Source organism: Drosophila ananassae, chromosome 3R (assembly GCF_017639315.1).
Source record: "Drosophila ananassae strain 14024-0371.13 chromosome 3R, ASM1763931v2, whole genome shotgun sequence".
Lineage (NCBI taxonomy): Eukaryota > Metazoa > Arthropoda > Insecta > Diptera > Drosophilidae > Drosophila > Drosophila ananassae.
The window spans coordinates 10,266,838-10,288,629 of record NC_057930.1 but is presented as its reverse complement, the minus strand read 5'-3'; the positions used below and the strand labels follow the sequence as shown (position 1 = coordinate 10,288,629).

Sequence of the window (21,792 nt, the reverse complement as noted above, 5' to 3'; positions counted from 1 at the left end):
GGAATGGAAAACCGAAGCCATCACACAAAAACAAAGAAAAGCAATCCGGCACTAATAATTCGCTTTTATTGAGTGTTTCTGGTGCAATAAAAAACATTTCGGCTGGATTTCCCTTCTGCTGGTCGTAAAAAATATTTGGATTTTATTGACCAGAGAGCCTCGTCCAAAATGCAAGATCATTTCGATATGCAGCGAACGGGTTGCATCGCCCGGCGTCCAATCTTCCTCCTCCCAGCCACCTCTATGGGCAAAGGAGGGAGGCCTATTAAAGAAACTTAACGAGCCAACAAATTACTACACGTCATAAAAATCAAATCACAAAAATACACCCAAAACACGGCGCGACTCGGCGACGTGGCAATCTAAAAATAATATTCCTGATGCGCCCTCGAAACGACTTCTTCATTTTTTTCGTTTGGGGGGCACCACTTGGTGGTGCCATCGAGTGTCATTATCAAAATGATTTAAAAGCACAGTTGCGGTGGCATTAAACGGATTTTAGGCACCAAAGGTGCCTATTCCATTGATCAGACTAAGATCCTTTTCGGAGTGTATCTTTAGGCGGGAATCTTTATTTGGGTGATTTTTTTATCTTTGTAATACCTAACAATTTCGAAGGGCAACGACAATTTTTCACAGATATTCTGGAATCACTAGCTATGATCAGTTATCGACTGCACAGGAACAGGTGTCACTTGGCCATTGAGGATTATTTTCCGAACATCGGGAGACGGTCCTCCTCGTCAATGCTGAATACCGTATGCACGGAAGCGGTTTCCTGGGACTTCTCGATCCTATCCTTGAGGGAGTTGCTCTGATAGCGCCGGATATTAACGTCCTTTAGGGTGTTAGCCTTTAGGTCCAATCGCGCTTGCTTGGGATGGCGCCGCATCCAGGTCCAGGGCTTCTTAGGATCGTAGGGCTCGTGAATAAGCACCGGGATCTGCTCGCCCAGATACAATTTGTACTTCGGGGTCACCGGTCGTTTTGCCAGATTTGCGTGAGTCCGTGGGGTGAGGCCGTGAGTCCGGTGTCCAGACAGCAGAGTCCGATGTATGGAGGATAAGTGAGCCTTCAGGTTCCCCTTCGCTGACGGGGCCTCAACCGTTTCATTGTAGCTTTTAGAAATCTCTTTAACGTAGATCCTCTCGGCGCTAACCCGGCTGAGACCCGTTTTTTCTACGGCGGGATCCACAAGCTTGAGGCTCTTGATAGCCTCCAACAAGTCGTCCAAGTGCCTGGTCAACAGAACCCTTTGATTGAGAAGATCGATCAGTGCAGTAAGCTCCTCGGCCTGATAGGTACTGAACGCGCTTGAAATGCCATATTCATTGTCATTTAAATCAAAGTCCTGGAGGGTCTTCGGCTCCACAGCCTCCCAGAAACGAGACCCAACATCGGGTTTGTGATACAAGAAATCGGTCATCTCATTGTATAAGATTCTCCTGTTTTCCTGGGCCTTGAAGTCGGCTTCCCGTAGCCGGCGCCTTCCATTTTGTCGGGCCGCCGAGGAGCTGTCTATGCCGGCCCGCTTGGCCCTTTCCGCGGCCCTGTCCCGCAGTGGGTGTGGCTGCACGAAGAAGTCGTCGATGGGCGAGTGCCGGCGGAACTGTTTGTTGCTCAGGACATTCTGCATCATCCGTATCAGCATCGCCAGCGAGTTCCGGTGGAAGGGATTCCGGACATTGCCCCGCGTATCGAAGATGCTCATGTACTGGGTGCAGATGTTCCCATTCGCGAACGGCACATTGCAGGGACCGGCCGGGTAGCCTCTGAATGGCTCCAGGATGTTCCGGAAGTTCTGCATGCTGAGGTTGTAGAGAAAGTCGAGCACCACGTCTGGGGGGCGGTTCAGGGTGATCGCCATCGACAGGATAATGTGCTTGTGGACGTCGAACCAGCGGGACTTGGGATCGGTCTTGGGACAGGTACAGCCCCTATTGATCATGGTGAGCAAGTGACGTTGCTTCTCCGATATGACCCTGGGCGCAGCGGTTCCGAATGGCTTCTTCGAAGAGTCCTGCGGCCGGGGCAGCTGCTTGGGGCGGCAGGCACACTGCGCTATCCGCTCGAAACAGGAGCCCCTGCCAAAGAGACTGTTGGCGAAGATACCATTCCTCATGCTGAGCATTTCCTCCTTTTTATAATTGCTATAAACGGGGGATTAACTAAAAAAATAGAAGCCTCTTTCCCACAAATTTTTAATTCAACTGTCATTGGAATTTGTTAAAAAATGCCTCAATGATTTTTACTCTGAAAAAAAATCAAAAGCCCAAAACAATTAATATTCAATTCAGTGCCCCACTCAGTCATCCATGGATCTCAGCTCTATTGGCGCCTCCAACTCCTTGCCAATCAATTCTGTGTCAAAGTCCGAGTTCTCCTCCGTTTCAACAGAGTCCCACAGCGTGTTCCACGAGTGGCCGAAGGGATTTAGAATTTTGAGCACAATCTTAAGGGTGACGGGGCGCAGAAACTCGCCCATCATATCGAAACATCGCTGGATACGCCTCTCCATTTCCAGCACCACCGTTCGGGATCCCGTGATCCAGTGCTCCGGTATGCTGCCCAGATCGGGAAATCCGGGTTCCTGCTGTTCGTGACAGACTGGTGGACTGGTGGTGTCCACCGCCTGGCGATGGGTATCGCCCAGCCAGGTATTGGTCTGGAGGAACGCTTCCGAATTATTCATCGGGGCGACCCGATGGTGGTAATCGGCCAGGCTTGAAATCCGCTGGGAGCCCCGGCAAACGCAGGCCAACAGCTGGTAGAAGCATCTGCCCGAGCGGAAGAGGCCGGTTCTCAGTGTCCTGCCCATCCTGCTGCTAACTCGAAACGGGACTCGGAGTTGGATAAAATTACAAATAGCAGAATTTGAAACGTGTTTAGTGTTTTTGCACAACTGTCAATTTTTTTTTTTGATATTCTTAAAATGGAAATTGGCCCTGCTACTCCCAGAACACAAAAAATAATGACAATTTAAAGAAAAGTAAGGTGATTTTAAGGATAAAATAAAATATATTGTCTAAAATTTAATTATTTTATTTTTATTAAAGTGTAAATATTTGATAACTTCTCAAGCCACCCAGGTGTTGGGGTAACTCTCTCACCTGACCCCGCTAGTGATTTATGCCGAATGGAAGGCAAACACAATGGCGGAGAGGTGGCGGAGAGAAGGCGAACTGAAAAATAAACGTCAACTTGAAGATTGCAAAAATAAACCAAGTCGGAATATGACAATACACCGCCCCCAGGAGCACCCAATCCCCACCCCCGCCCCCCGCCCACTTGCTTGAGCACTTTACGATGGCACCAACAACAATTAACACTCACACAGCCACTCTCACACACACAAACACACACACTGACACTCATACACCCACAATGGGGTAAAAACAAAGCAGGCGCAAAACGTTAAATAAACAAAAGGGAAAAAGAACAGCTAAAGCACCAACTAGCCCATTCCAATTGGACGAGGGAGCGAGACAGAATCGGCTTCGGGCGGAGGGGAAGCTGGGCAGTGTGAGAGCACTGTAAGAAGGGGAAAAAAGCGGGGCAATGCGGAACGGTGGTCTTGGAACGCCAACCGCAGCTGTCTCTGCAAAAAGGGGAAGCGAGAGAGTGAGAGTTCCAATTAGCAGAACTCTCTCCGCTCTCATTCTCTGATTGGAATTGAATCAAATCTGCAGAGTGTAAAAATGAGAGATTGCTGTTCTCAGCAGAACGCTAGGAGAGAGTGGCTCTCCAACACAAACAAAGTCACACAAACACATACACTTTTGAACTGCTCTGCACGCCGGCGGCAGAGGCAGAGGCGTCGACGCGCGACCTCCACAACACCGCCCCCACCCAGCGGCTCCAATTTACTTTTCCCCACAACAACAAAACTACTAAGCGGGTTTGTAACTTGTTGGTGGAAATAAGGAAATTTTTCAAATTTTTAAGATTTTTAATATTTTAGAGATATTCTTTAGACATGTGATTAATTTCTGAATTTTTTTGGAATTAATGGAAAAATTATATTAATTTAATATTTATTTAAATATAAGGATCAAATATTATTTTTTCAGTGCCAGAAACAATAAATTCCCTATCACTTTAAATAATTATTATTTATGTATTTTTCTGCTTTGATAAACTCTCACCAGATTAACAGAGAAAACAAGTGTTAAGTATCCGACAGATTCCAGAATTTTGTTCTACAACCCGAAAGATAGATCACAGTTCATTAGCGAATAGCTCATTGGATTTTATCGGGTCAGGAGAGGAGATTGTGGCCTTTGATCTCTGATCCATTTCCGAGGTGGAGATCAGCGATTCGCGGATGATTAACACCTTGGATATCCCGTTGCAAAGAAGGGAGATTATGAAAGTATCTTTCAGATGGGAAATGCTAGGAAGTGGGGGCATCTCTATGGCTCTGATCCATCAGATCACACCTGAGTTCGATAGAGGCTGCGGTTCAAAGGGATGCCGCCCTCTGACGGCGGCACACAAACACAAACAAATAAACAAATTAGACACTCATTCGATTGTTGGAATTATGATGAGAACCAATCAGCAGCAGTGCCACCACCACCTCCCCACCGTTTGAAGTTCTTTTTGACCCGGTCCACGGAAGCAGCCGCCTTTAATCTCCCAACCGGCTAATGGGCGTCATAATGGGCCCAGGTGAAAGACACTTCCGCGGCGGCCTTTTTGTGGCTCGTTGTGGGTGGCAACCACCGCACCGCCCAAAATCTACCTAGTCGCAACCACTGGCCACTTCACATTGGCGCCTGCAAGTATTACTTATATTCATATCAGCCAATTTTTAATATTTTACCGACTGGCCGCCGACTCTGGAAAATGCCTGGAAAAATGCTTTGAACTCTTCTCGATTCGTACCTCTTAGTTCGTTGTTCCAGAGCTGTGAAATTTATGTATGGAAGAGGCCCCGAATACCTGGATCATAAATTGTTTGAAATTATGCGTAAATAAAGCAAAACCGCAGGCCGTTTGATGTTGGCCGGTTCTTGGGGCCCGGATTAAGTGGATATACTCGAGAAGGGGCAGAAAGTGGTGGTAGTGGAAATTGGTGGGGTCAGAGAGGTTCTACCTAAATCATATTTGGTATTTCCTCAGGAATATGGGAAGTTGCACATACAAAAGTTTTCTTTAAAAAAATCAATAGAAAATACTAAAATATTTGATTGCCAAACTGTCATTTGAAATTATATTCCTTTAAAAATACCTTTGAAATTATTTATATAAAACGATAAAATGAATCACTCTGCGGCTTATATGGAGAACTTTGAGCATCCCCATGGTGTCTTCCTGCCACCCTACCTAACCGTACCGATGGAGAGCTCCTATAATCAGGGCTTGGTCTTCCAGGGCTTGGAATCGCAGCAGACCCTAATTCCGGATAACACTTCTCCGTGCCTTCCCGAGGAGATAATCGTCATCCAAAGAGAGTCCCAGTCGAACAATACCTTCTGGATTGCAGTTAGCGGCTATGAAATCGAAAGAGCCTACATAGTCTATCGGTTCTTCCACGACATAGGCCTCATTGTGGGCAAGAGCTTCACCGAAACTAACACCATGTATTTGAAGTACCTCAGTGTGTTGGACTGCGAAATAGCCCTGAGCTACGATGGCCAAAGGATCGGCTATGGCGGCGATATCCGGGTGATTGTAAAGCTGGAGAATCCTGTTACCAAAAGTTGCATCATTAGAGCTCTGGAGGAGTGCTGCGAAAAGCAAGCTGAAGTCCCAACTCCAATCGATGCTAGCATCGATGTGGAGGACGAAAGTGAAGCCGCGGATGTGGTGCCACAAAATCAAGTAGAGATTGAAAGTATTTTGGAGGATCAGACTGAAGTCAAATACAAAAGGGATAGCCTTTTGCAGTGGTTCAAGGAAAAGTTGGCTTATGTGTTCTATTTTTACTAGGATTTCTGTTCATAGTTTATGCCATTTAGCCATTATGTGTTTTGGTAAATAAATTAACAAAAAAGTTCGAGTAGAACCACTATATATTGGATACAGCTAACCGATATTGGCCAAAATACGAATGCGTTTCAGGAATTATTTTTTAATATCTCAGTCGCATTGAATCCAATCCATCGATCCAATCCACATCCAAATACTATTGAGAAACAAAATGGAAACTCTTAAAAATATCCGTCAATTTATATGATAGTATAGGGAATAAAAAAAATTACACCCAATTTTGGCATTTTACTTTGAACTTTATTTGGCCAGGATTTGATAAAATATGGTGGTACTATGGGATTTTAGATTTGTTAGTCTTAGACTGATTTTTCAGTCATTTTGTATCCAATATCTCTGGCATGTTGCACCCGATTCCGAAAGTAACTACAATTCACGAAACAGGACTTTAATCTCCTTTCATAAGAATAAATTTGACCAATTTGACCAAAAAGCTCAACCAAGTTAAAACCATTAGGTGGCTAAAATGAATCACATTTATGTCAATACCCTAATCCATTTCGTAACATCAAATTCAGGTAAAAAATTGCCTTGGAAATATATTGAAAAAGAGAAATACAAATTTTTGGACAAGATGTCTTAAGTTTGCGAGAATCGGATCAAATTTAAGTAGGCCGGGTTTTGAAGTAGAATTATAGTACTCGAAACTCGGGAAGATCGGAAAGGTAGATCAGAATTCAATAATTATTATAATCTGATATTATTATGATTCTTCTGAAATAAATGATTGCTGAAAGCCTTGTTTACCACCTTGAAATAGGCTGGCTAAGATGCGAAATAGTTATTCCATTTCGAAAAGTATTTCGTAAAGGAATACCATTCACGAATAAGGAAAGTGATTTCCATCGATATGCATGAAAATATTATAAAAATCGAGAAATACAATTTTGAATCAATTTTTTGATTGATAATGTCAAAATGTCCTAAGTCTTTTCTAACACTTTTAGGCCAATATATCAGGTAAGGCATGCAAGATCGAAATAAGGTCCCATTTACAATCTCCCCGAAAGGCAGCTAAACACGATTTTTGACAACAATTTTTTAAATCAATCCACTCTTATTGAAGATCAAATTCCGCTGGCATGGCTTTCCTAATTATTTGAATACCATTGTTTAACTAATCAATGGACACAAATCACCCAATAACAATGTTCAGTTCTGATAAAATTAAATTCGCATTGTTCGGAAATGCGTTTCTGGCATGAACCGCCAACGCGGGTGGCCATCGAGACCATTATAGAATTTTTAATTACAATAAATCAATTTAAATAAAATGTAATTTTTCAATTTTATCAAATTGTCATTATGCGTAATTAATTCCTATGCACAAATGCATTTTAGTGCGACAGCGCCCGGCCCGCCCAACTGGCGCCATCTACCGCCGTGCGGCCGAACTATTCCGCCAGCCACTTTACTGATTTTGGTCCTCAGGTGAGGGTTGGGGACCTGGGGGCGCATTGCATTGTGTATGCATTTGTTTTGTCAAAAATAATGCTGCTTAATTATTATATTTGTAATTTATTTGCCCCATAGTTATCAGATCCAAATGCTAAAAAGTTTGCGCGGTGCTTTAATGCCACATTAATCCCACACAACAACAGCAACAACGACAACTAACTATGCCGATGCCACAACAAACGCACTCAAAATGGGAATGACAGTAACAAACAACAAAAGCAATTCAAATGCAGCGCATAGAATGCATAATTAATTTTTATTTTGATGACAACGTCAACGCACCATCACCACCCCAACCAGTCCCCGCGATAAACTGCTCCACCACCTACCATTTTTCCAAACACATCCTCTGGGGTGCTCTTTGGCATGTCCACTGCAATTATTTTGGATTGGATATTGTATTGGACAAACGTATGTGGAAATACGTATATATACATAGTAATGTTAAATATTGAGACTGTCCAGGACAGGACACGAAAATGAGCGACAGTTTCGATCGAAAGGGAGTAAGGATAAGTCACAGTCACAATAAATAAAATATTTCAAATCTAAAATTCAAAAGAAATGTAAATTCTTTTAATACCAAGAATACCATGACGGATAGAATTATATTGTTAGAGATTAAAATACTCGTAGGAATTAGTTTAGACGTAAAGCCTATTATCCTAACCAATTTGTAAAATGGCGCCATGTTGACGCCTCTAACTGCGCTTCCCCACACTGGTGGCTGGCTGGCTGGATGGCGAAAACCAGCAAACTGCGTTTACCCACACTTGACCGCGAAAAGAGGGCTGAGACCCCAAAAGGACCAGCACATGTCAGGTTAAACACAAATTAACCTCATTTGACAAAACAAAGCGGGCAAACGGTAAAATGGATAATTTGTTAAATAAATTGCTCGATTTTTATGGAAAGCATTCAAATATTTGGTGCTGGCTGGTGTATTTGTAAACTGCTTATTTGCATACGATGATAAATAAAAACGAAATTAAAATTCTTTTGTTATGCTTTTCCATAATCTCTTTTGTTTTGTTGTTTTCTGCCTTCGATAGATACAAATCCGTTTTATTTGTTTTTTGAAAATGTTGTTTAATTTTTATGCCTTCCGTTCTCAATTTTTTACCCCCCAACCTGAACAAATGGCGGCTGTCGCCAATTATCCGCCACCACCCCCTGTATGGCGGTGTGGATGTAAATCCTCTAAAATTATTGCGTTCATTAAATTTTAAACAAAGGTGATTAGATTTTATAATTTAAATGGACAAACGCACACGCCTAAGCCGGAGCGAAAAGTTCGGCACCCAGGTACAGTTATGCTCATTATTTATTTAAAACAATTGCAAAAAGTATTTTGGAATTGTATTCACTAGCTTCCTTATTTATTAGTGGCTTTATTTTTATTTTCGACCTGATGCTATCGCTATGTGGGGATCAAGTAATTTTTTCATACATACGTTTTGGTATTTTCTAATCATTTTTGGTCATTTTAATTAATTCCTCTTATATAGTTTAGGTAATTCATTCGCCAAACAATTACAATTTTGTACAGCTTTTGTTCGATATTATTAATTCAGTACCAGCAGGATTTTAATTATATTCAACCTAATTGAAAATTATTACAGTGCCTGGGATGGGAGTAGGCTCTGAAAAGTGTGCTATTACTATTTATAGAACAAGCCCCAATTCTCTAGAAGCTATCACTAAGGACTTATGTGGCAAGATGCAGTGGTACATGAGATGTATGATGTTGCTCTCTGGGGCATTTTTCCTGCTCTACTTCGGACTGCAGCCACTGACGGAGCTCTTTGACGAAAACTCCCCAGCCGATCAGGACCTGGAGGTCGTCTTGATCAACACCTCCCAATGCCATTTGGTGGGCCGGCAAAGCCCTCCACCCATCACCCGAACCCACGAGAATGTCGTCCTACTGCGGTGCAACAAGCTACAGGTACTGTTCACGGATACTAGGAGCGACGGAAACTACCTGATGCCCAGTCAAATTTTCGAGAAGTTGTGGTGCAAATACTGGCTATATACTCCTCAGGACTGGAACATGGAGAAGTTGTTGGGAGAAGGCCAGTTCAACTTGCTTCCAAATGAGCACGAGGGCTTCAAAGTCGGCAGTGGCCGGCAGACAGTTCGAGTTTTGTGCAAAAGTGCTGCGAATGAAGTCAAATATCATGATGTTCTCCTGTTCCTGCCACCCCCTGAGCCGGATCTGATTCCTGAGCCCGAGAGTGGCGACAAATTGTCGGTTCTGATCTTGGGAATCGATTCTTTATCCCACATGGTGTTTCTCCGGAACTTTCCATTCATAAATAGCCTCTTGGATTATTTGCCGCATTTCAAACTCACGGGGTACAGTCGCGTGGGCTTAGGTGCCTATGAGAATATTATGGCACTTTTGAGTGGCCGTAGCATCGACGAACTGGATCCAGACTGGCAGAACCCAGAGGATGAAAGTGGCGAGGCTAAAGGTCCCCATTTCCTTTGGGAGAAGTTCAAAGCCGCAGGCTACAAAACTGCCTACGGAGAGGATACGGCCCAGAGCTTTGCCGACAGGACTGAAAGGTGGAGATTTGCCAGGGAATTTCCGGAATTTAATATGCATCCTATAATGCTGAAAATGGATCGCCACACGCGCTACAGCATCGACATCCGTGAAATGATTCACTGTACTGCTGGACGTGCTTTCGGAGAGGTCCTGCGAGATTTTATTACCAGTCTAGTGCCGCATTTCAAGAATCGCTTGTTTTTCTCCTTTTTTTGGGAGTCGCAGGGCGTTGAGGAGTACTACGAGTACTCCCGGACCCTGGATGTGGCCTACTTGATGCTTTTGAAGCGCTTAGAGGAAGAGAACATCCTAAATAAGACTCTGGTCCTATTGGTTTCCGGACACGGACTGCGCAAGGGAAACTACAGGATGAGCTACCAGGGCATGCAGGAGGAGTCGGAGCCTCTTTTGATAGCCATTTACCCCGAGTGGCTAAAAGCGAAGTATCCCAGAGCCATAACAAATCTCGAGACCAATACCAAAAGGTTGGTTACTCCATACGATTTGCACAAGACTTTACAGGACGTGCTCCACTTGGATCGGATAAAGGACTCTCACTTGCAGAAACGGATGAAGAAACTGGAGTCCAGGACTGGGAAAAAGGTGCCCCGGGGAATAAGTCTCTTTCTGCCGATTCCGGATGCGAGAACCTGCGACATGGCGGGCATACCCTCCCTATTTTGTTTCTGCCGCGATCTTACCGAAGTGCCCACGGACGATGGCCTGGTGGTCCAGTGCAGTCGCTTCCTGGTGAAGTCCATCAACCAAATGCTCAAACCATACCCCAAGTGCGAAGAACTGAAACTCCATATGGTGCTTTTGGCCTATTTTGTGGACTTTGGGGAGGAATCCTTCATCTATGAACTGAAGCTGAGGGTGAAGACTATGCCGGGGGAGGGAGTTTTCGAGGGTACGGTACGGATCACGGACAAGATGTATCTGACCAGTCCCGTCAATCGGATCAGCCGGTACCTCAGCCGATCCACCTGCGTAAAAGAGCCGTACATCAGAACAATGTGTCATTGCCGCGATTAAGAAATGTAATAAAAATGAATTATATTTGGACTTTGTTGGTACTAAATCCTTATATTATCACTAACAATATAATAAAGGAAATTTTTTCATAATCACTACTATACTCAACTATTTCACTACTATAATCAACACTATCCTTTTGGGCCCATGTCGGATAATTTGCGTCAAAGTGTCAGTTTGTTTGAAGAGTCTGCTCCACTGGGTCCATGCATATGAGCGACATGCAATTGAATTAAAATTAAAATATATAAATGCCACCACGGCGCAGAAATATGTGTGCATAACAGAAGCCAATACCAGAGTTATAAATTTAAAAAAATAATTAAAAACCATTTGCACGGCAAGTCGCTTTCAATTATGGCAAAATGTCCTAAAATGAACGCATTTCCCACTGATTGTTGGCGATTGTTGTCCGGCCTCAGGTTGCGACAGGTCCGAAACCTCCTCCGTTGACAGCGGGACAATGGATAAATTGAAATGCGTTCACCGCTGGACGTGATCCACTGGCACCCCATTCCAGTCCCCAATGTGCCCCCAAAAAGTGCGTTTTTGCAGCCATAAAAAATATTAAGCTGCGAAAGCCTCTGCAGTCGCAGCTGCCAATTGGCAAGTGAATTTTTGAAGCTTTTCGTATTGTCAAATTAAAATTTAACACGTTGATTAATTTCAATGAACTGCGGAAGACCATAAATAAATGGATCAGAGAAATGATATCAGCAGACTATAAAATGAATTTGTAAAACATAAGAGTTTAAATTTCCAATCCAATACAACCAGAACAAGATTAGATTTTCAGTCAACAGCGACAACCTAAATTTAGTTTGGTAACATAAATCTCGAATTGGTCAAACGGGTAATCACTCAAATCGCTCTGATTTGGTAAGAATTGGTTACGGCCATAAATAAACTAACGCCACGGAACTGGGTGTGGACTGATGGAAGGCGGAGAGCTCATAAATTAATTCAATCAATGTCAAAATGAAATTGATATTTTCACGTCCAGAGAACTACAGGTGATCTTATCGCTAATTAATGTGAGCGTCCCGGGCCTCAAAGAGTGAATGCCCATAATGGGGTTTGTAATCGATATGAGCTGGGGATGACACACATATTAAGGTTATAAATTTGCATGGTCTAGTTATTTTTTCCATCCAAACGAATTATTATGGGTAGAATTGTGCAGGATTAAGGGCGGTGAGTTATGTGGAGTTATTATTAAATTATGTTCCATGGCCGAGATGGGTAAGTATGAGGTCAGTTTTGATTACTCAGTGAGGCAGATAAATAATTATAAATTATACATAATATTTATCTACTGGATTCATGGCTTAATACCTGTTTTGTAGTCTCAATTTCTTACACAACTTAACATGTTTCCGGAGATAACTCGGTGATGAATTCATAGCCATCGAAGTCAATCAAACACTCATCTGTCAAGTGACAAACGATTTTTAAAATCACTTCGCCGAAGCTCCGAGTCAACTTGCAAGGAGAGTGAAGCAAAAAAAAAAAATATTCATAGAACACGGAAAGCGGAAACAGACACTTTAAATGCTTGCGATATTGTCAATCAAAATTCAATCGAAGCCATGAATCATGCCGGGGAGGAGGCTACAAGGGGGCAATGGTTATGCTGATGGCTCCTGACTCACCGACTTGACGGATGGATAGATGGATGGATGGCTGAATGGATGGATGCAGAAACTGCTGCCATCCAGCCAGTGGCAGTTGGAAAAAATAAGAGCTCGATGGGAAAAAGATGAAATGGAATCACTCAGCATGAGGATGCGTGCTGAGTGATGGCTGTGTCGGATATGTGACAAGTGGCGGAGGAGAAGCATTTAACACACTGGCATCCTGCTGCCGTCGCCAAAGGAACCCGACTGGAATGCGAATCCCTACCAGAACCCCTACCACAACACCCATCCGGACTCCGGGGCACTGTCATCAGTCAATGTCAGTGTGATAGTTTTGACATTTTTATGAGCAAATGATAAGTCTCACTCTGATGGCTGGCTGTCTGGGCGATGGCCAATGTTTGACACTTGCCAGCCACAAAATATTTTGCAAGCACACATCGCATCACATCACCCATCCACGGGCCATAAGAAATTCCAAATTCTTTTGCGCCGGGTATTTATGACCCAGGGCTTGGCACTCCGGCCAACAGCAACAGCAACAGTAACAGCTACGGCTGCGGCTCCAGCTCCTACTTATCGCCCCCCAAGTGTGTATATATTTTTAAAATTTAACACTGACAGAGTTAACAAGCGTGTGGTCCTCCTATCGTCGTCAATTCGGCAATGGCAATCAATCAAAGCGATTTCATAGCCGCCGCACGTCACACTCACCGACGGTCGTTAAAGTTGAAAATTTGCTGGATCGCCGTTCACGTGTTTAATGACTGACTTTGACACTAGATCCATAAAACCGATAGCGAGAGTGGGACGAGCACTAAAGGGTTTACAACTGCCACACCAGACACCAGGAATACTTATGTATATGAATAATTTTTTTATGGCTTGTCTCCAGTGATGATGGAGTTTAATAAAAGCTTTAGCTGCCCTGCCAATTGTTTGGCTAAATTCGAACACCAAATTGCATTTATCTGCCTTGGCCCGTGGAGTCGAAGCTGGCCATAAATTTAACCCGAAATTGATTTCCTGATATCATCTATATAAATAAAATTTTAGCAAAAAAAAAAAAAGAATTGCGTAAAACAATAATTTGGGGTTAGAAGAGCGCGACAGATTCTGACCATTAATAACTGTGTGCGATTTGCATTGTGGAAATTCATTTTTGCCTACTAATATTGACTTCCGTTTCCGCTCCACGGATCCAAAGTATGTTTCCGCCATTCTTTTGGCTCTCTGGTCATCCAATAATTTTTTTCCATACACTCTCACCTACTCGCCGAATGCCAAATGCCGAGTGCAGAGTGCAGAGTGCCGGGAAAATTTTGTTATCGTCGCAATTACAACAAAATCAATTTTCCATGAAATGCCACTGTAGAGACAACAAAAGGCAACAAAAAACACAAACGCACAAACGATATTTACAAATCAGACAAATAAATTTTTAAATAAATACCCATATGCAGAATATTTGACATTTATTAATTAAAAATGTGAGAAAATTTATATTAATTTTATTCAAATTGTCAGCGGCAACAAAAGGAAGCTAATTTCAATTTATTTTATTTGTACCATTCACGTTTGTCAGCTGCATGTTTTATGCACTAAACTCGCATAGATGAAAATTGCCTTTCTAAACCAATAAATAACATTTTATTTTATTGATAAGTGCACATGTAAAAAAATGAATAAAAATTAAATTGAAACAAACATATTTATCTGTGTTTTATATCTAATAAAAAAAAAGATCCTTAGTTCTAGAAAATGTATGACAAAACTTATGGAAACTTTTATGAAGCCTTAGAAGTCTTTCTCCGTTTTCTGTTATTCCTTAAACTGATTACTTTGCTGAAAAAGATAATACCATAATGCCATAATACAATAATCTGTATGAGGATAGATGCTGCAATTATAAAAAATCCGATTCTGTGAAGAGCTACAATTTTATCCGATATAAGGTCACCACAACCCCGGGTGAGTAGGTGCGGAGCGTAGCAGTGACTGGGAATCCTCTGAAGGAATTCCAAATAATCCCTCGGTCCTTCCGATCCACAACAATGGAACTATCAGATTATTAAATAGTTAATTATAAAAGCTAATTAATTATTCTAAATATCGTACCGATTTTTCAAGTTGGGTCCAAGTAGTGTCGTTGTAGTTAAAGTAATTCCACCAAATCTGTTGCATTTTCGCTTTAGATTCTTGAACTATTCCCCCGAGTTCCAAGACACGTCTTTTAAAGTAGCGACATGACCAATTTATTGTAAGTATCAGCAAGGGGATATACTAATCAAAGTGTTAAAAATTACATTAAATTTGATTAATTAATCTACGAACCCCAAAAACGATCCAGTTATCAGTAAGAGAAGCCAGCCCAGTGCTAATTGGAAATATGGTGATTATGATCGACATGACACTTAATACACTGAGAAAAAAGCCAGTGACTGCCAATGTAAGCCGCTCGGAGTAAATTTTTGTATCCTGTCCGTGGACCATTATGAAGGGTATGACACTTCTCAAAATTATGGCAATGATTAGCTGAAAATACTCGAAAGTTTGAAATAATTTCTAACAACTTCCTTTTCTGTAAAACATACTCCATAGGTTGCAGCCGCGATCCTTGGGAAATGTTTGCTCATTTTTTTATTTTATTCAAATAAATCAATTAAATATAAATGCAATTGACAGAATAATCTAAGGTAATACGTTATGGCTGTTTTTTGTTTGGAATAGTTTGGTTTGTAATCCCCGCGATGATTTGTTTTTGTCAAGAGCTGTATTTGTATAGAAAATAAATACAAATTTATTTGTCTTCAATTATGTATACAGATTCAGGCCTGTTTTTGTCATTTTTTTCAATTTTCATTTTCGTAAATTTTTTGTGGCTGTAGTTTCATTGTTGATTTATGGGATTTGCTATTTTTGACGGTTGTTGTTGCTGCAAGGAATTTGTGTGTGCGGGTGGTGTGTGTTTGTACAAACAGGGTTTTATAATCGGCTTTCTATATTAATTTTAATTTTATTTTGGGCATTTTATTATAATTACTCTTGATATATGTAAATGGTCATCGTTAGCAGAATTATCGTTTTGTTATATTTACTGCATTGTTGCTGCCGTTGATGTCCTCCGCATCCATGTCCCTCAACTCGTTAGGGAATTTAGTATTCCTTTTTTTGCGGTGGGTTTGTTGTCCGCCACCGCCCGATATCAAATAAAAAATAATATTTTTGTGGTTGTAAATGTTTTTAATTGTCGTTGCTAGTTGGGCTTTGTTGTTTCATAATCGTATGCACTTTGTTGTTTGCCTAAAACGCGGGCGCTGCAAAAAAATATTGTAATATTTTGGCAAAATATTTATAATATTTTAATGCTAATTTCAACAAACACAAATCGCGCATGGTGGCTAGGGGCTAGGTGGTATCTGTTTGTGATATTTTAATTTTAATGTCACATTTGATCATAAATACAGCGATTAACAAATAAAGCGGACTACGGGCTTTCGTTATATCCCACAATGGCCCCATTAGGAATTAGGATTGTGTTTAGTTTTTAGGCCTCTTTGGTCGCGATTATACATTTTTGTAATTTAATTGCTTTTGTTCTGGAGAGTTTTGGATTGCAACATTTTGCCTTACACGATTTTTGTGTCATTTTATATTATATTTTAGTTATTTTTTATAAACATTGTTTTATTTTTCAAAAGAAATTCCAGTTTTATCAAAATGTACGACGGTACCAAGTACTTTGCACGTTCACTTGATTCCTATCATCCATCTCAATCGGAAGTATCTGTGGAAACTGATCCCAATAACCCCATCAAATATGGAATGGTTAAATACCCGACATGTGATGAAGAATTGCTCAACACGGGAGCAACATCGCCGCTCGGAGAATCCGAGGACATCGGGTCCCCGCAAACAAGTAAAGAGAATATTGAGGTCGAAAAGTTGATAAGAAAGGTTCCATACGAACCCCAAATAATGATTATTTACGAAGCCGGGGATATTCACAGTGCCTTGCATTTTCTCATTGATTCGGCTCAGAATCCCTTTGACAGAAATGCAATTGCCATGGTGTTCATAGAGGAGAAGATTATCGAGGAGGTTGTTCAACAAATTCTCAGCAAATTAAAACCACTCTCAGACTTTGCGACACAACACCACAATTTCTGGGACAGTGTTGAATATATAAAGACAGAAGAACTAAAGAGTGTCACTGTTAATGATGATGAGAAAACTTTCCCGGTTTTTGTGTACGACATCACCCACGAAAAGCTGGGAAATGAACAAACTGGGGTCATAACCCTGCATTCTTTCACCAAAAACGAGGAGATCATCGAAAAGTACGAGAAGGAAACTCTGTCCTTCAAGTCGGTCTGCTCGTGGAACGAAACCCTCGACGGAGTCTACGAAATTGTAGCTGCATTCAAGTGTCCTTATTTCTACATCAACTGCTGCAATGTGAACTTGGGCCCGATTCAGAACTCACTTAATGCTGGAAAAAATGATGTGGTCTTCGAAGACGGATTCCACTACGAAACTATAACCATATACACGCTCTTCAAGCTCATTGTATTTCCGATTGGAGATGCAATTGTGGCCAAGCCCTCGGCTTCCGCCAAAGAGGTAGAACCCATCAGCTTCTTGGAGCCGTGACTTCCAGGCAAACAACCACATCAATTCGGGTTACCAAAAATATTTTTGGCCAATAAACATTTTAAAGTTATTTTTGGATACTTTTATGGTTATTGACATTGATGATACGTATCGAGTATGATGGCAGCTGTCAGCGGTAATAATAATATTTCTTATGAGTCGGGTATCGATTTTTTTTGGTTTTTGTTCGGTCCTCTTAATGAATATTATGTAAATGCAGGTTGGAAAACAAGTTGACGTCGTTGTGACTAATTTTAGCCCTGATCTGAGACGCACCTTTTTTGGTGATGGGTCAATACTGCATTTGAGTCATGTGAGGTATTTATTTGTAGTTCTTTGAGGGGTTAATCACTAAGATTACTTTATTTACTTTGAGCCATTCTTGGTTTCTTATTAAAAAAAATAAAATAAACCTACCAACATGGGGGGCTAAAAAATTTACGATCGCAAACCATTCAAAAGCCGGACACACATCTGGGTAATAAAACCATCTCTTTATGGGAGGATGCTCTGAGTGTGAGTGACGCCAAGTCGTCGCTTTCTGGCACTTAAGGCCCCAGTCCAAAAATAAAGCCACGCTCATCAATGTGATTATCAGTTTTTGTTATTTTTTTTTGCCCCTTTCCATTGGTATTTATTTCGCATAAATCTCTGGCAAATGTCAGGCCCAATATGGGCTTATCAGGTGGCGTCTAAATGCAGTCACACCCCACCCGGCGGTGGCTGTGGAAATTCATTATAAAATGCGGTTTGAATTATTTGTCAAAATGTCTGGTCCAGGACGCAGTGACATTGATGTTGACATTGACAGACAGCCTGGGTCGAATGTCCCTGGCAGGCCGGGCCAAGCCCAGTACACTTATTCGATGCGACAAAATAAATGAAATTGTTAATGGCCGGTGAGTCACCGTGTTGGCATCAACCTCATCATCATCATCATCATAATCAGCAGTGTCGACTGCATCAGTATCAATATAGTATATCCTTTATAAAATATGACATTTTATTGGTGCATTGGATAATCAATGCAGGGAGACAAAAGAGTAGATGCACTTGAGATTTAAGATAAATAATAGGGCATATTTTTTACTAGTTTAGTTTAGTCGTGAGATGATTATTCTGGGACGTATTAGGAATATTCTTTCTTGCAACTGGGTTTTGTCGCCATGCAATGCAAGTCACTCGGTGCCGAGTCTCCGAGTTAACTGTCAGTTTCAATCGTGTCTGCAGAACTTGTCACTCATTCAATAGTTTTCAAAATTGCAAATGTCACTTACAACCCAACAACACGAGCTACCAGCTACCCACATACACATCCTAGCATCCTAGGATGCTAGCTGAGACAATGTTGCCAGAGAAGACGGAGGTATCCATCTCCATCTGCAAAGACAAAGTCGGTGAAGTAGAAGGAGGTTGCCGGGAGGAGGATGACGCGGCAAGCAGACGCTGTGAATTAAAACAAGGCCAGGGAATAAAATAATAAAAGGACACAAAGACAAAAGCATAAGAAAACTTGAACGTCCCCATACTATCGTTGCATTTTGTGTTTGTGTGAGGTTGACCCATAATGGAGAGGGTTCTAGGGTGTATGCACTTGGCGAAATTATTGGTGATAAAGAGTGTAGTAGTTCGGAGAGTATAGGGAACATAGCTTAAGTTTATATAAAGCCAAGTTACTAAAGCCCTTCTTCCACTAATTTTTCCTCAGTGTAATGGCAAGTGCAATATGTACCACCCAGCCTCGAATCTGAGAGCGGGACAAACATGTACGCATCAAAATCAGACTTGTAATCCAAGTGCAAGTTGCGAATCCAAAAATCCATCCATCGCTTGCAGAGCATCCTTCAGAGTGGGGCCTCCTTCCGAGCTTTCTGGAAAGGAAAACTTGAGCAAGCCGGCAAGCAAGTAAGCAGGCAAGTAAGAAAGCAAGCAAGAATGCAAGCAAGCCAGCCAGCAAGGAAGCAAGGCTGGAAGGGAAGAGTTGGAAATTCGCTCGCCTGATGTCACGTAGAATAGACATACAGACATGCAAGTGACAGACAGATGGAGAGACACTGTGACACGACACATTGACTGACAGCTGCAGGGATGCTAGTGGGCGTGGGAGTGGGCGTGGGTGTGGGCTTTGGCTTGGGCTATAGCATGGGGAGAGGCGTGGCAGGGTTGCAAGGATTTTGTGCAAGAAATGGCGTGTGCAAACAAAAAGCGAAAGACAAAAGCAAACCGATGGACAACATGCAGGAGACACCGGGAGAGGTCTAAGGATACCATCGCTGGTCAATGGAACAGTTTCCTTACTCAGCATCTCCGGGGGCATTTAATTTCAAAAGGATTGTTTAACGACTGCCAAAGGATGGAGTGGGGGGCTGAGAAACTTAAAGGATCCAAGAATTTGTACTCCATTAAGTCCTCTTTACATATTCCTTGCATCCCGAAAGTATGCAACGAAAGTGAGACCAAAAAAAGGTCCATGCACGGTAAGAAAATGTCGTATATGTCCTTGAGGGTCATAAAGTCTATATTTCCCATCCCCCGGCATAATTTGGTGGTTGCAGTGCTTTCCATTTTAACAAAATATTAGACGATGGCATATTAAGAGGCCACGAAAAGGAAATAAGCGCCGGGGAGGATGACACTTCATGCAAAAGTGTTTTTTTAATTTCATTTTTTTCACATTTAATTTTTTTGCCTTCATATTTTTTTGACGAAAGTTGATAATCATAAACCAGAGCAGGACGCGGATGCGGATGCGAATACGGACGAGGCGGGGACGTGAAAAATAAATAAGAGTAATTAAATTTCGTAACAAACATGACGAGATAATGGACCGAAGCCATTAACAGAGCCCTGAGACTGGACTGACGGTCAGTCAGGGTCGCGGAAGATGACGAGAAGGAAAGTCCATCCCCGCCCGCCCCCAAAGGACAGCGCAGGACAACATAGTGGTGGATCCAGCTGACGCCCGGCTCCGGAGGGATAGAAGCTCCTTGTAATGTCCCCTGCATTTTTCAAACAAAACGTATGCCAGCGACGACGAAAATCCTTTCTTGCTCACGAACCGAAATCCCAGAGGCAAATTTTTCTTGATTTCTCCCCCAGCTCAGTGCGGTCCTCCTGGCCGTCTGAAGTTTAAAAAATTATTGCATCATTTGTGGAGCCATCAGCGAGGGAGGCGTCGGGTCAGCTGGGGGGGGGGGGGCACACGGACCTCCAAGGACAAACGTGAGACTGACACCGAACGTCTGCCGGCTCAAAGGAATCGTGATGAATGTCCAGCCATCAATAAAATCCTTTCCCCTGCCGTCCATATTCCCAAAAGGACACAACACTGAAGAGGAGTGGCATTTTGGATGCACACTTTATTTCTTGCCATTTTTTTTGGCACTATTTATACAGGGTACTTGGTAAAGAAAGGGTTAATATATAATAATTTTAATTTATGGAATATAATAGTTTAAATGTCTGAGTTTTTCAAGCAAAAAATAGACTTGATTTAAAAGTTTAAATTCCTTTAAAAATTCCATTTCTGTCAAATTCCGTATTAAGCCAAAAGCAAATGATTTCCGCCTCGTTTTAATCAACCACTTCTCTCTCTCAGGCCTTTCATCATTCCTCTTAACGAAGCATCAAACGAAATGGTCGAAAACTTTTTGCCATCAACATTTTTTCTCAAAAGGAATACAAACAAGAAGGCCATCAGCTGTGCTGAATTGACCAAGGAATTAGTGGAAGAAGATACAGGAAAGTTTCCAATGCAAGATGACAGCTCATTCGTCAAATCACACAAAGAAAAATTTGAACTCTTCATCAGCTTTTTGGGTCGAAGCATCCTGAAACATCCTCGGATCCTTGCTTTGTCTATGTGAGCGCCATTTGGCCGCTGGCAAAGTTTGATGTTGACGTTTCAATATTGATGCAATGTGCTCCATGACCAAGATTGTCCCTCGCCGTCGCCGTCGCCGTCGCATCTCCGCTTCGTTCGATTTCTATATGTATGCCCAACATATTTCATCGAATATGTCCGTTGCCAATTCTATGACTGACATGAAAAATAACAAAACAACAAAGGCGGTCATTGCCAAAAAGGATAACGCCCACGGGATGGCTGGATAGCTGGATGGCTAGATGGCAGGATGGCCCGGGATCGAGTAAACAGCGCGATGCGTTGTCCAACTTGATGACGATGACGCTGGTATCGCTGCACTTGCTTTCAGTCCGGGGGATGCTTCCTAATCCATCGTCAAACGTCTTGGCATGTCCTTGGACTCTTCCTCATCCGCTCACTGGCCAAGGCAATCTCCTGCAGCTGTCGCCTGCAACGATGGATGGATGTGTCCGAGGTGGCTCGTGGGGCTTGTGCATCCCAAAGAGGCGCAACTTGGACAATATACACAAGTATCCGAGCTCAATAATGTTCGATTTTGATGATGTAGGCAGACTCACTCTCTAGTATATGAAATT

General features: G+C 42.2%; 5 protein-coding genes across 5 annotated transcripts; 3 read left to right on the top strand and 2 right to left on the bottom strand.

Moving 5' to 3' along the window:
• Positions 1 to 551: 551 nt before the first annotated feature.
• LOC6506447 lies at positions 552 to 2,138 on the bottom strand. Its single transcript, XM_001965141.4, has one exon. It carries the CDS (start codon positions 2,129 to 2,131, stop codon positions 710 to 712), a length of 1,422 nt encoding a protein of 473 aa, XP_001965177.3. The 5' UTR covers positions 2,132 to 2,138; the 3' UTR covers positions 552 to 709.
• A 3,038-nt stretch (positions 2,139 to 5,176) lies between these two features.
• LOC6504180 lies at positions 5,177 to 6,212 on the top strand. Its single transcript, XM_001965139.4, has one exon. The coding sequence runs from the start codon at positions 5,263 to 5,265 to the stop codon at positions 5,932 to 5,934; it is 672 nt and encodes a 223-aa protein (XP_001965175.1). The 5' UTR covers positions 5,177 to 5,262; the 3' UTR covers positions 5,935 to 6,212.
• Positions 6,213 to 9,070: 2,858 nt separating this feature from the next.
• Positions 9,071 to 11,071, top strand: LOC6504181. Its single transcript, XM_001965138.4, has one exon. The coding sequence runs from the start codon at positions 9,083 to 9,085 to the stop codon at positions 11,039 to 11,041; it is 1,959 nt and encodes a 652-aa protein (XP_001965174.2). The 5' UTR covers positions 9,071 to 9,082; the 3' UTR covers positions 11,042 to 11,071.
• A 3,319-nt stretch (positions 11,072 to 14,390) lies between these two features.
• On the bottom strand, positions 14,391 to 15,460 carry LOC6502766. Its single transcript, XM_032455299.2, has 4 exons — positions 15,273 to 15,460; positions 15,013 to 15,213; positions 14,797 to 14,961; positions 14,391 to 14,738 (listed from the first exon to the last, which is right to left on the bottom strand). Exons 1-4 carry the CDS (start codon positions 15,312 to 15,314, stop codon positions 14,466 to 14,468), a joined length of 681 nt encoding a protein of 226 aa, XP_032311190.1. The 5' UTR covers positions 15,315 to 15,460; the 3' UTR covers positions 14,391 to 14,465.
• Positions 15,461 to 16,398: 938 nt separating this feature from the next.
• Positions 16,399 to 17,331, top strand: LOC6504182. The gene has a single exon (XM_001965136.3). The coding sequence runs from the start codon at positions 16,399 to 16,401 to the stop codon at positions 17,329 to 17,331; it is 933 nt and encodes a 310-aa protein (XP_001965172.1).
• The last annotated feature ends 4,461 nt before the right edge of the window (positions 17,332 to 21,792 follow it).

What these genes read in the sequence shown, in the direction of transcription:
- LOC6502766 (XM_032455299.2), bottom strand. Translation starts at nt 15,314, where the DNA reads ATGAGCAAACATTTCCCAAGGATCGCGGCTGCAACCTATGGA. An exon ending in TCGCGGCTGCAACCTATGGA is followed by an intron (nt 15,214 to 15,272) that starts GTATGTTTTACA and finishes GAGTATTTTCAG; the next exon opens with CTAATCATTGCCATAATTTT. An exon ending in ATAACTGGATCGTTTTTGGG is followed by an intron (nt 14,962 to 15,012) that starts GTTCGTAGATTA and finishes CACTTTGATTAG; the next exon opens with TATATCCCCTTGCTGATACT.
- LOC6506447 (XM_001965141.4), bottom strand. Translation starts at nt 2,131, where the DNA reads ATGCTCAGCATGAGGAATGGTATCTTCGCCAACAGTCTCTTTGGCAGG.
- LOC6504182 (XM_001965136.3), top strand. Translation starts at nt 16,399, where the DNA reads ATGTACGACGGTACCAAGTACTTTGCACGTTCACTTGATTCCTATCAT.
- LOC6504181 (XM_001965138.4), top strand. Translation starts at nt 9,083, where the DNA reads ATGGGAGTAGGCTCTGAAAAGTGTGCTATTACTATTTATAGAACAAGC.
- LOC6504180 (XM_001965139.4), top strand. Translation starts at nt 5,263, where the DNA reads ATGAATCACTCTGCGGCTTATATGGAGAACTTTGAGCATCCCCATGGT.